The sequence below is a fragment of the Hyla sarda genome, chromosome 2 (genome assembly GCF_029499605.1).
Source record: "Hyla sarda isolate aHylSar1 chromosome 2, aHylSar1.hap1, whole genome shotgun sequence".
NCBI classification, from domain to species: Eukaryota; Metazoa; Chordata; class Amphibia; order Anura; family Hylidae; genus Hyla; species Hyla sarda.
Genome location: NC_079190.1, coordinates 7,413,295 through 7,428,295, shown reverse-complemented (window position 1 = coordinate 7,428,295; position 15,001 = coordinate 7,413,295). Strand labels below are relative to the sequence as shown.

At 50.1% G+C, this 15,001-nt stretch overlaps 2 protein-coding genes across 2 annotated transcripts in view; both read left to right on the top strand.

Moving 5' to 3' along the window:
* Nucleotides 1-891: 891 nt before the first annotated feature.
* Nucleotides 892-1,893, top strand: LOC130356904 (olfactory receptor 6N1-like; the record flags this gene model as incomplete). The annotated part of the gene is made up of 1 exon (XM_056559051.1): nt 892-1,893. A coding segment is annotated over one exon (1,002 nt), but the record flags the coding sequence as incomplete, so codon positions are not given.
* A 900-nt stretch (nt 1,894-2,793) lies between these two features.
* LOC130356887 (olfactory receptor 6N1-like) overlaps nt 2,794-15,001 on the top strand; it is a 37,759-nt gene continuing 25,551 nt past the window's right edge. The window contains exon 1 of the mRNA XM_056558998.1: nt 2,794-2,843. Within this exon, the coding sequence (XP_056414973.1) occupies nt 2,794-2,843 (50 nt within the window). The remainder of the gene's footprint in view (nt 2,844-15,001) is intronic.

Here is a 15,001-nt window from a genome sequence, read left to right as displayed (position 1 = left end):
CTGCGGACCTCCAAAGGTTTCAAAACTATAACTCCCGGCATGCTGGGAGTTGTAGTTTTGCAACAAAGGGAGGTCCGCAGGTTGAAAACCACTGATGAAGGGATTGACAGGCGGTGATGATGAAGGGGTTGGGGGGGGGGGGGGGGATGATGATGAAGGGGGGGATGATAACGAAGGCTGAAGTGGTCTTCAACCTGCGGACCTCCAGAGGTTTCAAAACTATAACTCCCAGCATGCCCGGACAGCCGATGTCTGTCTGTCCAGCCATGCTGGGAGTTGTCGTTTTGCAACATCTGGAGGTCCGCAGGTTGAAAACCACTGATGAAGGGATTGACAGGTGGTGATGATGAAGGGATTGACAGGTGGTGATGATGAAGGGGGGGATAATGACGGGTGTCTGGATGATGACATGGGGGGATGATCTATTTCCCACCCTAGGCTTATAGTCGAGTCAATAACTTTTCCTGGGTTTTTGGGGTGAAATTAGGAGCCTCGGCTTATATTCGGGTCGGCTTATACTCGAATATATACGGTAAGTGAAGTAGCGATGAAACCTTTATTGGTTAACTGAGAAGATATAGATTGTAGGCTTTCAAGACCTCTTAGGTCCCTTCATTGGACATGTTACAAAATAATGTGAAAAACATCTCTATTAAATAAGATTTAAACTGGCATGGATACAAATGGACATTTGTATCCATGCCAGTTGAAATTGTATTTAAGAGAGATACTTTTACATTTATTTTGTAACATCCCAAATGAAGGGACCTAAGAGGTTTTGAAAGCCTACAATCTATATCTTCTGAGTTAGCCAATAAAGGTCTCTACTTTACTTATCTCCTGTATCTAAAGGCTAATACCGTACCAACTCTCAAGCGAATATAACAAACCTTTGAACCAATCCCCATCAAGCACTTTCTATTAACATTTTTATATTATATTATAGCCAACCTAATATCTCCTAATCTGACCACAACTCATGTAACCGAATTCATCATTTTTGGCTTCCCGAGTCTTCAGAAGTATCCGATTCTGCTCTTCTTTGTGTTTCTCTTTATATACCTGTTCACCATCACTGGTAATGGAAGCATCTTCTATTTAGTTGTAGTTGATCGTCGGCTCCATACTCCTATGTATTTCTTTGTCAGTAATTTGGCTTTTCTCGATTTAAGCTACGCAACAGTGACCATCCCGAAGATGTTGGCCAAGTTCTCGATGAACCTTGACACCATTTCTTTTACAGCCTGCTTTGGTCAGATGTATATTTTTGAGTCTTTAGTAGCCACAGAATGTTTACTTCTAACTGTAATGGCTTATGACCGATATGTTGCCATATGTTCTCCTCTATATTATTTATCCATCATGACTAGGAGACAGTATCTACTGTTGATGGCTATGGCGTGGTCCGGTGGCTTTCTTGTTCCACTAACAGGCCTAATATTAGCCTTAAAGTTGCCATTTTGTGGTCCTAATATCATCCATCATTACTACTGTGACCATCCACCATTGTTGCAGTTGGCCTGTGCCGATACCTCCTTCAACGTAGCAGTCGGCTCCTCCATCAGTGCTTGCGGTCTTCTAATAACATTTATCTTAGTGGTCATTTCTTATGTTAAAATTGTATTAACCATCTCCACAATGAATTCCAAAGAAGGACGTAAGAAGACGTTTTCCACGTGTGCCTCGCACTTTGTCGTGGTCAGTATCTTCTTCTTACCACTTATCTTCATGTATGTCCGGCCACAGGCTTCCTACTCCTCAGAAGTGGACTCTCTGGTGGCCTTACTATACACAGTATTAACACCTATGATGAATCCGCTTATATACAGCCTCAGGAACAAGGACATTAAAGAAGCTTTCAAGAAGAAAATCAACTTTAAAATAAAAGAATAGCACCAATATTGTATTCTTTGTCATTTTTTAATGTTTTTTTTATTATTATTTTTTTTAGTATATTCATTAATAAATAAATAAAATGCAACAATTATGGAGACCACAACCTAAAACTTAGAGAACTGGGAATAACACTTCTGTTTGGTTCCACCTAAAAACAGTGGACGAACAGTAGGGCCAGCAAAGTGTCCCTGATACCATCAGAGGCGGTCCTCTACAAATAATAGTACTCGTAGAGCGCTCAACATATAGGGTAGACATAAATGATAACATTTGGACCTCCCGAAGCCCCTCCTAATGGAAGCCACCATCAAAGTCAATGAAAGCAGTATTAATATGTGAGGGCTGTGTGCAGAGATGCATGTTGTGTAGTCGGGATTATTATTCATCCAAGCAGCAATGTCTGATGGGAATGAAGTTATCTTGTACCATGTTGGAGGCAGATCTCCTGAATTGTCTGTCGGGATGAACGGTAATAGAATAATTTAGAAGATGCAGGATTATCGTAGACCTAAATTAGCAATATATTTTTTCTGACGACAGGGTGGGCTCCGTATACGCTCCCAGAGTGATATATGAACAGTGCAGGAAATTAATAAGGCAATCTTATCTTTAAAGGGGTACTCCAGTGAACTAGATAGGGGAAAGGTGTCTGAGCGCAGATCTGGATACAATGTCTCAGGATTTATACTACTAGTGCAGATAGAGAATGAACTCTGCAAATCCAGTCATGAAGTTTATCATTCGCCTCAATTCACAAGCAACAATTGCAAGGGGCTCCGGCTACTTACCTGTTCTTGGCGTGCTTTGGCCCCCCCATCTTCATGGATGAGCACAAGTGACGGCCAATCACCAGTTGAGACAGGACATCACTGCGGCCGGTGATTGGCTGAGCAGGCCATGACTTGTGCTCGTCCATCAAGGTGGGACTCAGAGTGTGCCGAGGACAGGTAAGTAGCCGAGGCCCCATACAGGAGATTGTTCAGGGTCCCAGCAGTTGGACCCCCCGCGATTAGACACTTATTTCTATCCTGTGGATAAAGGATAAGTTCAGTTTCCCAGAGTATTCCTTTAAAGGGCAAGTATCACGGTAAAAAACATATCCCCTATCCGAAGGGGATAAAATCGCAGGGGGTCCGAGAGCTGGGGCCGCCCGCGATCTCCTGTTTGGAGCCCGTCTCTCCTTCACAGTGGCGCGTCACATCTCTTGCCCAAAGTGGGGGCTGCCACGCCCCCTCCATATAGCTCTAAGGGAGAGCTGTTCGGCAATTTTTGGCTCTTCCATAGAGCTATATGGAGGGGGCGTGGTGGCCCCCACTCTGGACAGGGGTCGTGCTGCTGTGGAGGAGAGCCGGGGATACAAAGAGGAGATCACGGGGGGTCCTAGCGCTCAGACCCCCTGCGATCTAAAATGCATCCTCTAGTTTTTTACCATGATACTTCTCCTTTAATGGCAAAAAAATATATTAAAAATCCATTTTACACACTTGGATTAGGGTAAGTCCACACTGCAAGACCTCTGAATGACATTTCCGCCGGAGATTCCGCAGGTGGCCTAAATTCACAATGCAGTCAATCATTTGATGCATGCAAAGATGAATAAAACAACACACACCAAAACATTTTATATGACCGGGGGTCACTTTACATACCAAAACATTTTATATGACCGGGGGTCACTGTACTTACTCCTTGAGGATTCAGGGATATTTCATTTAAATAGCCATAACTCTGTAATCTCCTTACTAATGGGGTGACACACTGTAAAAAACCCCCTCCTTATGTAATCTCCTTACTACTGGGATGACACACTGTAACAAACCTCCTCCTCATGTAATCGCCTTACTACTGGGGTGACACACTGTAACAAACCTCCTCCTTATGTAATCTCCTTACTACTGGGATGACACACTGTAACAAACCTCCTCCTCATGTAATCGCCTTACTACTGGGGTGACACACTGTAACAAACCTCCTCCTCATGTAATCTCCTTACTACTGGGGTGACACACTGTAACAAACCTCCTCCTCATGTAATCTCCTTACTACTGGGGTGATACACTGTAACAAACCTCCTCCTCATGTAATCTCCTTACTACTGGGGATGACACACTGTATCAAACCTCCTCCTCATGTAATCTCCTTACTACTGGGGTGACACACTGTAACAAACCTCATCCCCATGTAATCACCTTACTACTGGGGTGACACACTGTAACAAACCTCCTTCTCATGTAATCTCCTGACTACTGGGGTGACACACTGTAACAAACCTCCTCCTTATGTAATCTCCTTACTAATGGGGTGACACACTGTAACAAACCTTCTCCTCATGTAATCGCCTTACTACTGGGGTGACACACTGTAACAAACCTCCTCCTCATGTAACCTCCTTACTACTGGGGTGACACACTGTAACAAACCTCCTCCTCATGTAACCTCCTTACTACTGGGGTGACACACTGTAACAAACCTCATACACACATCATACATACACCTAAATCTATCATGCACACATAATACATATACACACATCATACAAAATCATACACATACATATATACAATACACATCCCCAACCCAAAGCCTCTCCTTACCCCCTGGAGGTGATTGCTGGAGATCGGGTTGGCTGAGGCTGCGTTGCTTCTGCGCCAGGGTCACGTCAGAAGGGGCTCCCAGTAGCCCCTGGCCTCCTCAGCCCTGCAGGGCCGCACATAGTAGAAGGAAAAAATAAAAAAGTGCTGGCAGCAATCGCCCGGGCCCCCCGAGCAGTGGACTGAAAGCAGGATGTGAGGGGGATTTACTAGTGGAGCGCTGCCCGCCACGTTCCTCCGAGCGTGGTGACGTCTGATTAGTGGAGCGCAAGCAGCGCTCCTTTAGAATGCTCAGGACGGGGGAGGAGTGCTAGTGCCTTAGGCCCTGAATACTGCATTTTGCACAAATTCAAGGTAAAATCGCGGCAAAAAACGTCACGATTTTGCGCAAAATGGAGTATTGTTAGTAATGCCCTAAAACTTTTCAGGGACCCCCTTTTGGATGGGGGCCCTAGGCAACTGCCTAGGATGCCCCGCCCTAACGCCGGCCCTGGTTCAGAGAATGATGCCCCACCACGCTACCTCCATTCATGTTTATGGGAGGCCGCCACGTCCCCTCCCATAGACATGAATGGACGGGGGCTTGACGGGACGTCATGAGAGGGCACAGGGAACATACCGTTTAGAATGCTGGGCGCTGCGCAGAGATCACATGAGGTCCCTGCGGTAGGACCCCCCATGATCAGACATCTTATACCCTATCCTTTGGATAGGGGATAAGATGTCTGTGGGCGGAGTACCCATTTAAGGGCTCGCCATTTTCCAGCATTAGCGGTGAATCTTGGCTGCTGGTAGCGGCTAGAGATGAGCGAACTTACAGTAAATTCGATTCGTCACGAACTTCTCGGCTCGGCGGTTGATGCCTTTTCCTGCATAAATTAGTTCAGCTTTCCGGTGCTCCCGTGGGCTGGAAAAGGTGGATGCAGTCCTAGGGGACTCTTTCCTAGGACTGTATCCACCTTTTCCAGCCCACCGGAGCACCTGAAAGCTGAACTAATTTATGCAGGATAAGTAATCAATCGCCGAGCCGAGAAGTTCGTGGCGAATCGGATTTACTGTAAGTTCGCTCATCTCTAGTAGCGGCCATTTCTCACCAGCTTTGAAGCGAGCTCATCTCAGGGTGTACACCCATGTTCCAAATTATTATGCAAATTATATTTTTCTCATTTACCTCATTTACCTAAATAATTGATGTAAATAAGAGTCGGCATAATTCTCATGTTATCAACTTTGTGGGTTTTAATTCCCTACAATTTATTTTCTACAGTATGTCGGGGACACGCCGACGGCCATGCACTTTTTTCCTGGTTTTCTTAACCTCCTGCGCGGTATTCCCGAGCGTGACTCGGGGTTAATTTTCTCTGCCAGGATCGGTAACCCCGAGTCACGCTCGGGGTAGAATTACAGAGTTCCCGGCCGGGCTGCACGATATATCACAAAAGCAATGCGATATAGCGATGCGGCCCCCGGGAAAACTTGCGATTATCTGCTCGGGTCGGCTCCCGTTGCGGGGGGCGGCCAGAGCAGGTAAAGAAAAATACTAAAAGTCAGTGTTTCCCTACCAGGGGGCCTCCAGCTGTTGCAAAACTACAACTCTCAGCATGCCCGAACAGCCAAAGGCTGTCCGGGCATGCTGGGAGTAGTAGTTTCACAACAGCTGGAGGCCCCCTGTTAGAAAAACACTGAGCTAAGTGTAAAAGGAAAAAGGAGTCAAATAAAAAAAAACTTTTGCTCACCAGATCCCGGTCCCTTCAGATGCCGTTCCCCTCCGTGCGCTCTGGTCCCTGCTCTATTCATCTTACAGGACCTTTCACTTTTCAGCCAATCACAGGCCGCAGTGGTGTAAAGCCTGTGATTGGCTGAAGGGAAAAGGACTTGTTCTGCAGCAAATACACTAGGTGTGAAATCTGCCCGGGAATCCCAGTGTATTCTGCTGCAGGACAAGGGGGGGGGGGGGGGGGGGGAGGAATGTGACAGAGGGGGGGGATGTGACAGAGGGGGGGGATGTGACAGGGGGGGGAATGTGACAGAGGGGGGGGGGATGTGACAGAGGGGGGGGGGGATGTGACAGAGGGGGGGGATGTGACAGAGGGGGGGGATGTGACAGGGGGGGGAATGTGACAGAGGGGGGGGGGGATGTGACAGAGGGGGGGGGGGTGTGACAAGGGGGGGAATGTGACATGAAGGGGGGGGGATGTGACAGAGGGGGGGGGATGTGACAGAGGGGGGGGATGTGACAGAGGGGGGGGATGTGACAGGGGGGGGAATGTGACAGAGGGGGGGGGGATGTGACAGAGGGGGGGGGGATGTGACAAGGGGGGGAATGTGACATGAAGGGGGGGGGATGTGACAGGGGGAGGGGGATGTGACAAGGAGGGAATGTGACAGTGGGGGGGGGATGTGACAAGGAGGGAATGTGACAGGGGGGGGGGATGTGACAGTGGGGGTAATGTGACAGTGGGGGGAGAATGTGACAAGGGGGGAATGTGACAGTGGGGGGGGAATGTGACAGGGGGGGGAATGTGACAGTGGGGGGGGAATGTGACAGGGGGGGGATGTGACAGTGGGGGGAGAATGTGACAAGGGGGGAATGTGACAGTGGGGGGGGGGAATGTGACAGTGGGGGGAGAATGTGACAAGGGGGGAATGTGACAGGGGGGGGAATGTGACAGAGGGGGGGGGGATGTGACAGAGGGGGGGGGTGTGACAAGGGGGGGAATGTGACATGAAGGGGGGGGATGTGACAGGGGGAGGGGGATGTGACAAGGAGGGAATGTGACAGTGGGGGGGGGATGTGACAAGGAGGGAATGTGACAGGGGGGGGGATGTGACAGTGGGGGTAATGTGACAGTGGGGGGAGAATGTGACAAGGGGGGAATGTGACAGTGGGGGGGGGAATGTGACAGGGGGGGAATGTGACAGGGGGGGATGTGACAGTGGGGGGAGAATGTGACAAGGGGGGAGAATGTGACAAGGGGGGAATGTGACAGTGGGGGAGGAAATGTGACAGTGGGGGGAGAATGTGACAAGGGGGGAATGTGACAGTGGGGGGGGGGGGGAATGTGACGGGGGGGGATGTGACAGTGGGGGGGAATGTGACAGTGGGGGGGAATGTGACGGGGGGGATGTGACAGTGGGGGGGAATGTGACAGGGGGGGGATGTGACAGGGGGGGGGGATGTGACAGGGGGGGAATGTGACAGTGGGGGGGGGGGAATGTGACATGGGGGGGATGTGACGGGGGGGATGTGACAGGGAGGGGGGAGAATGTGACAAGGGGGGAATGTGACAGTGGGGGGGGATGTGACAGGGGGGGAATGTGACAGTGGGGGGGAATGTGATGGGGGGGATGTGACAGTGGGGGGAATGTGACAGGGGGGGATGTGACAGGGGGGGGATGTGACAGGGGGGGAATGTGACAGTGGGGGGGAATGTGACAGGGGGGATGTGACATGGGGGGGATGTGACAGGGGGGGAATGTGACAAAGGGGGGAATGTGACAGTGGGGGGGGAATGTGACAGGGGGGGGAATGTGACAGTGGGGGGGGGTGACAGGGGGGGAATGTGACAGGGGGGGAATGTGACAGGGGGAGGGGAATGTAACATGAGGGGGGAGAATGTGACAAGGGGGGGATGTGACAAGGGGGGGGGGGAATGTGACAAGGGGGGGGAGGGGAATGTGACATGAAGCCCCCCTTCATGACCATGTGACAAGGGGGGGGGGGATGTGACAGGGGGAGGGGCATGTAACATGAAGGGGGAGAATGTGACAAGGGGGGGGAATGTGACAAGGGGGGGGGGAATGTGACAAGGGGGGGAATGTGACAAGGGGGGGGAATGTGACAGGGGGAGGGGAATGTAACATGAAGGGGGAGAATGTGACGGGGGAGCTGTGAAATGGGCGGGGGGGAGATGTGAAATGGGCGGGGGGGAGATGTGAAATGGGCGGGGGGAGATGTGAAATTAAGTGCAAAAAATTTTACCGCTTTTGGTAGAAATTTCCAGACAGAATCATACCGCCAGGGAGGTTAAAATAAAGAAAGTTGGTCAGGTTTTTCTTTTCAATTCTGGTGCAGATGTTGGTGCGGACAGAATTTCTGTCGCAATGCACCAGAATCTGGCACCCAACATGACAAAGCATGTCGGGTTTACAATAGTAAATCAGGGCCTTTTTGCTTTTTTATCTGTCGTACGTTTTTTTTTTTTGTGTCGCACTAGTCAATTGTGTCGCACAAACTCCGAGCTAAAGAGATTACCGTATTTTTCGCCCTATAGGACGCACTGGCATATAAGACGCACCCAATTTATAGGTGCAAAATCTAAAAAAAATTAAGATTCTGAACCCAATAGTGGTCTTCAACCTGCGGACCTCCAGATGTTGCAAAACTACAACTCCCAGCATGCCCGGACAGCCGTTGGCTGTCCGGGCACGCTGGGAGTTGTAGTTTTGCAACATCTGGAGGTCCGCAGGTTGAAGACCACTGCATAGGAGGTATTACTCACGTGTCCCCGCCGCTCCGGACCCGTCACCGCTGCCCTGGATGTCGCTCCATCGCTGTCGCCGCGTCCCCGTCGCTCCGGAACGTCTCCGCTGCCGGCCGGGTATCCTCGCTCTCTGTCGCCGTCATCACGTCGTTACGCACGCCGACGCACGTACGCGACGATGTGATGACGAGGAAGGAGAGCGCCGGCCTTACAGGGGATCCCTGAACGGAGAAGACACCGAGGAGGCAGGTAAGGTCCCCCCCGGTGTCCTGTAAGCACTAACCCGGCTATTCAGTCGGGCTGTTCGGGACGCCGCGGTGAAATCGCTGAACAGCCGGGTTAGCGTCACTTTCCCTTCAGACTCCGCGGTCAGCTTTGATCGCCGCGTCTAAAGGGTTAATACAGGACATCACCGCGATCGGTCATATCCTGTATTAGCCGCGGGTCCCGGCCGTTGATGGCCGCAGGGACCGCCGCGATAGGGGGTGTATTCGCCGTATAAGACGCACCGACTTTTTTCCCCCAGTTTTGGGGGAAGAAAAAGTGCGTCTTATACGGCGGAAAATACGGTAGTTGTTTGAGTCAAAATGGTTTAGACTTGTTTCTTTAAAAATGTTTCCATTAATCAAATGTTTTCATGTGTTATAATTTTTCAAAAATCACAACAATTCTCCTTGTTTATCATCTTGGGGGTTAAATTGATTTAAACCTAATATTGCAAATGTGTTAAAAAGAAAAAAAATATATATATAATCATTAACTATCACAAAATCATTCAATATTTAATTCATAAAAGCGTTTAACTGTACAAAATGTTTTCAGGTTATAAACCAAGTTACTTTCACACAAAACACAATGGTGAACGGTCCCGTGTTAGAAATCGCTCCATTTTTGGAATTTCACTCGGCCTCTTGCCTGTCGGTTATTGTGTGAGACAAATCTCGAGTGATTTTGGAAGTGCTTTGAGTATTTTTTGTTTTTTGTCGGTAAAATGCCTATTTTTGCATAAAACACGCCCAATTCAGAGTGAAAAAAAAAAAAACACTCCGAGTGGTTTCTAAAGTGTCGGTTGTGTAGCGTAAAATTTGGTCGCAGAAATAGTCGCACAGACGTTGCAACTAAAATTTAGGCGCAACAACCCAGAAAAATAGTCGATTGGACTTTAATAAATCAGGGCCAATGTTACGCCTAGCGCTCCGGGTCCCCGCTCCTCCCCGGAGCGCTCACGGCGTCTTTCTCCCTGCAGCGCCCCGGTCAGTCCCGCTGACCGGGAGCGCTGCACTGTCTTGGCCGTTGGGGATGCGATTCGCACAGCGGGACGCGCCCGCTCGCGAATCGCATCCCAGGTCACTTACCCGTCCCGGTCCCCTGCTGTCATGTGCTGGCGCGCGCGGCTCCGCTCTCTAGGGCGCGCGCGCGCCAGCTCTCTGAGACTTAAAGGGCCAGTGCACCAATGATTGGTGCCTGGCCCAATTAGCTTAATTGGTTCCCACCTGTTCCCTGGCTATATCTAGTCTCCTCCCTTGCACTCCCTTGCCGGATCTTGTTGCCTTGTGCCAGTGAAAGCGTTTAGTGTTGTCCAAAGCCTGTGTACCTGAACTTCTGCTACCCTTCCTGACTACGAACCTTGCCGCCTGCCCCCGACCTTCTGCTACGTCTGACCTTGCCTCTGCCTAGTCCTTCTGTCCCACGCCTTCTCAGCAGTCAGCGAGGTAGAGCCGTTGCTAGTGGATAAGACCTGGTTGCTACTGCCGCAGCAAGACCATCCCGCTTTGCGGCGGGCTCTGGTGAAAACCAGTAGCCTCTTAGAACCGGTCCACTAGCACGGTCCACGCCAATCCCTCGCTGACACAGAGGATCCACTACCTGGAAGCCGAATCGTGACAGTAGATCCGGCCATGGATCCCGCTGAGGTGCCGCTGCCAAGTCTCGCTGACCTTACCACGGTGGTCGCTCAGCAATCGCAGCAGATTGCCCAACAAGGACAGCAGCTGTCGCAGTTGACCGCCACGTTACAGCAACTTCTGCCTCTGCTACAGCAGCAACCATCTCCTCCGCCAGCTCCTGCACCTCCTCCGCAGCGAGTGGCCGCTCCTAGCCTCCGCTTGTCCCTGCCGGACAAATTTGATGGGGACTCCAGACTCTGCCGTGGATTTTTGTCTCAGTGTTCCCTGCATATGGAGATGATGTCGGACTTGTTTCCTTCAGAACGGTCTAAGGTGGCGTTCGTAGTAAGCCTTCTCTCAGGAAAGGCCTTGTCTTGGGCCACACCGCTCTGGGACCGCAATGATCCTGCCACAGCCACAGTCCAGGCCTTCTTCACTGAACTCCGGAGTGTCTTCGAAGAGCCAGCCCGAGCTTCTTCTGCCGAGACTGCCCTGTTGAACCTGGTCCAGGGTAATTCTTCCGTTGGCGAGTATGCCGTACAATTCCGTACTCTTGCTTCAGAATTATCCTGGAATAACGAGGCTCTCTGCGCGACCTTTAAAAAAGGCCTATCCAGTCGCATCAAGGATGTGCTGGCCGCACGAGAGATTCCTGCCAATCTGCAAGAACTCATCCATCTAGCTACCCGCATTGACATGCGTTTTTCTGAGCGACACCAAGAGCTCCGCCAGGAAAAAGACTTAGATCTCTGGGCACCTCTCCCACAGTATCCGTTGCAATCTACGCCTGGGCCTCCCGCCGAGGAGGCCATGCAAGTGGATAAGTCTCGCCTGACCCAGGAAGAGAGGAATCGCCGTAGGGAAGAAAATCTCTGTCTTTACTGTGCCAGTACCGAGCATTTCTTGGTGGATTGCCCTATCCGTCCTCCACGCCTGGGAAACGCACGCACGCACCCAGCTCACGTGGGTGTGGCGTCTCTTGGTTCCAAGTCTGCTCATCCACGTCTCACGGTACCCGTGCGGATTTCTTCTTCAGCCAACTCCTCCCTCTCAGCCGTGGCCTGCTTGGACTCCGGTGCCTCTGGAAATTTTATTTTGGAGTCGTTTGTTAATAAATTCAGCATCCCGGTGACCCGTCTCGTCAAGCCGCTCTACATTTCCGCGGTCAACGGAGCCAGATTGGACTGCACCGTGCGTTACCGCACAGAGCCCCTCCTCATGTCTATTGGACCCCACCTTGAGAGGATTGAGTTCTTCATTCTCCCCAACTGTACCTCTGAGGTCCTCCTCGGTCTGCCTTGGCTCCGGCTTCATTCCCCCACCATTGATTGGACCACCGGGGAGATCAGGAACTGGGACTCTGCCTGCCACAGGAAGTGCCTCTCCCCCCCTCCCAGTCCCGTCAGGCAAGCCTCTGTGCCTCCCCATGGTCCCCGTCCTGGTGTCACACTGCTCCGTGCCAGGCCTCGCCCTCTGCCCTCCCTCCCCATTCCCACTCCTGCTGTACTGCCTGCCGTTGAGGAAACCCTCCATTCTTTCCAGGTGTCCTCATCCCAGGGGAGGCAGTTACCGGACAAAGAGAAGGGGAGACCTAAGGGGGGGGGGTACTGTTACGCCTAGCGCTCCGGGTCCCCGCTCCTCCCCGGAGCGCTCACGGCGTCTTTCTCCCTGCAGCGCCCCGGTCAGTCCCGCTGACCGGGAGCGCTGCACTGTCTTGGCCGTTGGGGATGCGATTCGCACAGCGGGACGCGCCCGCTCGCGAATCGCATCCCAGGTCACTTACCCGTCCCGGTCCCCTGCTGTCATGTGCTGGCGCGCGCGGCTCCGCTCTCTAGGGCGCGCGCGCGCCAGCTCTCTGAGACTTAAAGGGCCAGTGCACCAATGATTGGTGCCTGGCCCAATTAGCTTAATTGGTTCCCACCTGTTCCCTGGCTATATCTAGTCTCCTCCCTTGCACTCCCTTGCCGGATCTTGTTGCCTTGTGCCAGTGAAAGCGTTTAGTGTTGTCCAAAGCCTGTGTACCTGAACTTCTGCTACCCTTCCTGACTACGAACCTTGCCGCCTGCCCCCGACCTTCTGCTACGTCTGACCTTGCCTCTGCCTAGTCCTTCTGTCCCACGCCTTCTCAGCAGTCAGCGAGGTAGAGCCGTTGCTAGTGGATACGACCTGGTTGCTACTGCCGCAGCAAGACCATCCCGCTTTGCGGCGGGCTCTGGTGAAAACCAGTAGCCTCTTAGAACCGGTGCAGTAGCACGGTCCACGCCAATCCCTCGCTGACACAGAGGATCCACTACCTGGAAGCCGAATCGTGACAGCCAATATGTGTCAAAACACTTTATAGGTTGTAAAGAACTAAAAATTGACATTTGTTGTGTTTGCAGCATTTACTGAAATCAAAAGCCATTTCTATCAAACTTTTAACAACATTTAAACTTTTTAAACATTTTAACAGGCCACGTTGCATTGTATCATAGGACCCCTTATTTGATAGCAGATTCACAATTCTTGCATCCATTGAACTTGTGAGTTTTTGGACATTTTCTGCTTTAATTTGTTGGCAGGATGTCAGAATAGCCTCCCAGAGCTGCTGTTTGGATGTAAACTGCCTCCCACCCTCATAGATATTTTGCTTAAAGATTTTCCTAAGGTTCTCAATAGGATTGAGGTCAGGGGAGGATGGAGGCCACACTATGACTTTCTCTCCTTTTATCCCCATAGCAACCATTCATGCAGAGGTATTCTTTGCAGCATGAGATGGTGCATTGTCATGCATGAAGATGATTTTTATTGCGGAAAGCATAGTTCATCCTTCTGTACCAGGGAAGAAAGTGGTCAGTCAGAGACTCCACATACTTCGTTGCACCTTCAGGGAACTCTAAAGGGGCCGACCAGCTCTCTTCCCATTATTCCGGCCAAAAACATGACTCCACCACTGCCTTGCTGACATCGCAGCCTTGTTGGAACACGGTGGCCATCCACCAACCATCCACTACTTCATCCATCTGGACTGTTTGAAAATTAGTCTTCATGTATTTTTCTGCCTGATGCAGCCATTTCTGCTTTTGAGCATTGGTTAGTGGTGGCCGAATAGAAGGTTTATACACAGTTGTAAGACTCTGGAGGACTCTGCACCTTGATGTCCATGGGACTCCAGAGGCACCAGCAGCTTCAAATATCTGTTTGCTGCAAAGTAATGGTATTTTAGCAGCTCTTCTCTTGATCCAATGCATGGATCTGGCAGAAATCTTCCTCAATTTTCCTTTATCTGCACGAACCCGTCTGTGCTCTGAATCAGCCACAAATCTCTTTATAGTGCGATGATCACGCTTAAGTTTTTGTGAAATAGCTAATGTTTTCATACCTCGTCCAAGGCATTGAACTATTCCACTCTTTTTGGCAGCAGAGAGATCCCTTTCTTCCTCATATTGCTTGAAAATGGTGTCTACTTAATAATGTGAAACACCAACCTTTTGTAGTTTTTCCTTAAATTTGGCTCACCTGGCAATCTAATTATCACAGATGTCCAAGATTGTTTTCAGTGATCAAAAGAGCCCTGAGTGACAATGCCATCCACGAGTTATATTTAAAGGGGTACTCTGGTGGAAAACGTTTTTTTTTTTTTTTTTATCAACTGGTTGCAGAAAGTTAAACAGATTTGTAAATTACTTCTATTAAAATTTTTTAATCCTTCCAGTACTTATTAGCTGCTGAATACTACAGAGGAAATGGTTTTCTTTTTGGAACACAGAGCTCTCTGCTGACATCACGAGCACAGTGCTCTCTGCTGACATCACGAGCACAGTGCTCTCTGCTGACACTTCTGTCCATTTTAGGAACTGTCCAGAGTAGGAGAAAATCCCCATAGAAAACATATGCTGCTCTAGACAGTTCCCAAAATGGACAGAGATGTCAGCAGAGAGCACTGTGCTCGTGATGTCAGCAGAGAGCTCTGTGTTTCAAAAAGAATAGAATTGCCTCTGTAGTATTCAGCAGCTAATAAGTACTGGAAGGATTAAGATTTTTTTAATAGAAGTCATTTACAAATCTGTTTAAATTTCTGGCACCAGTTTTCCACTAGAGTACCCCTTTAATCTTTGTGACACTTAAATATAATTTGCATAATAATGTGTAACAAGGTGTAAAT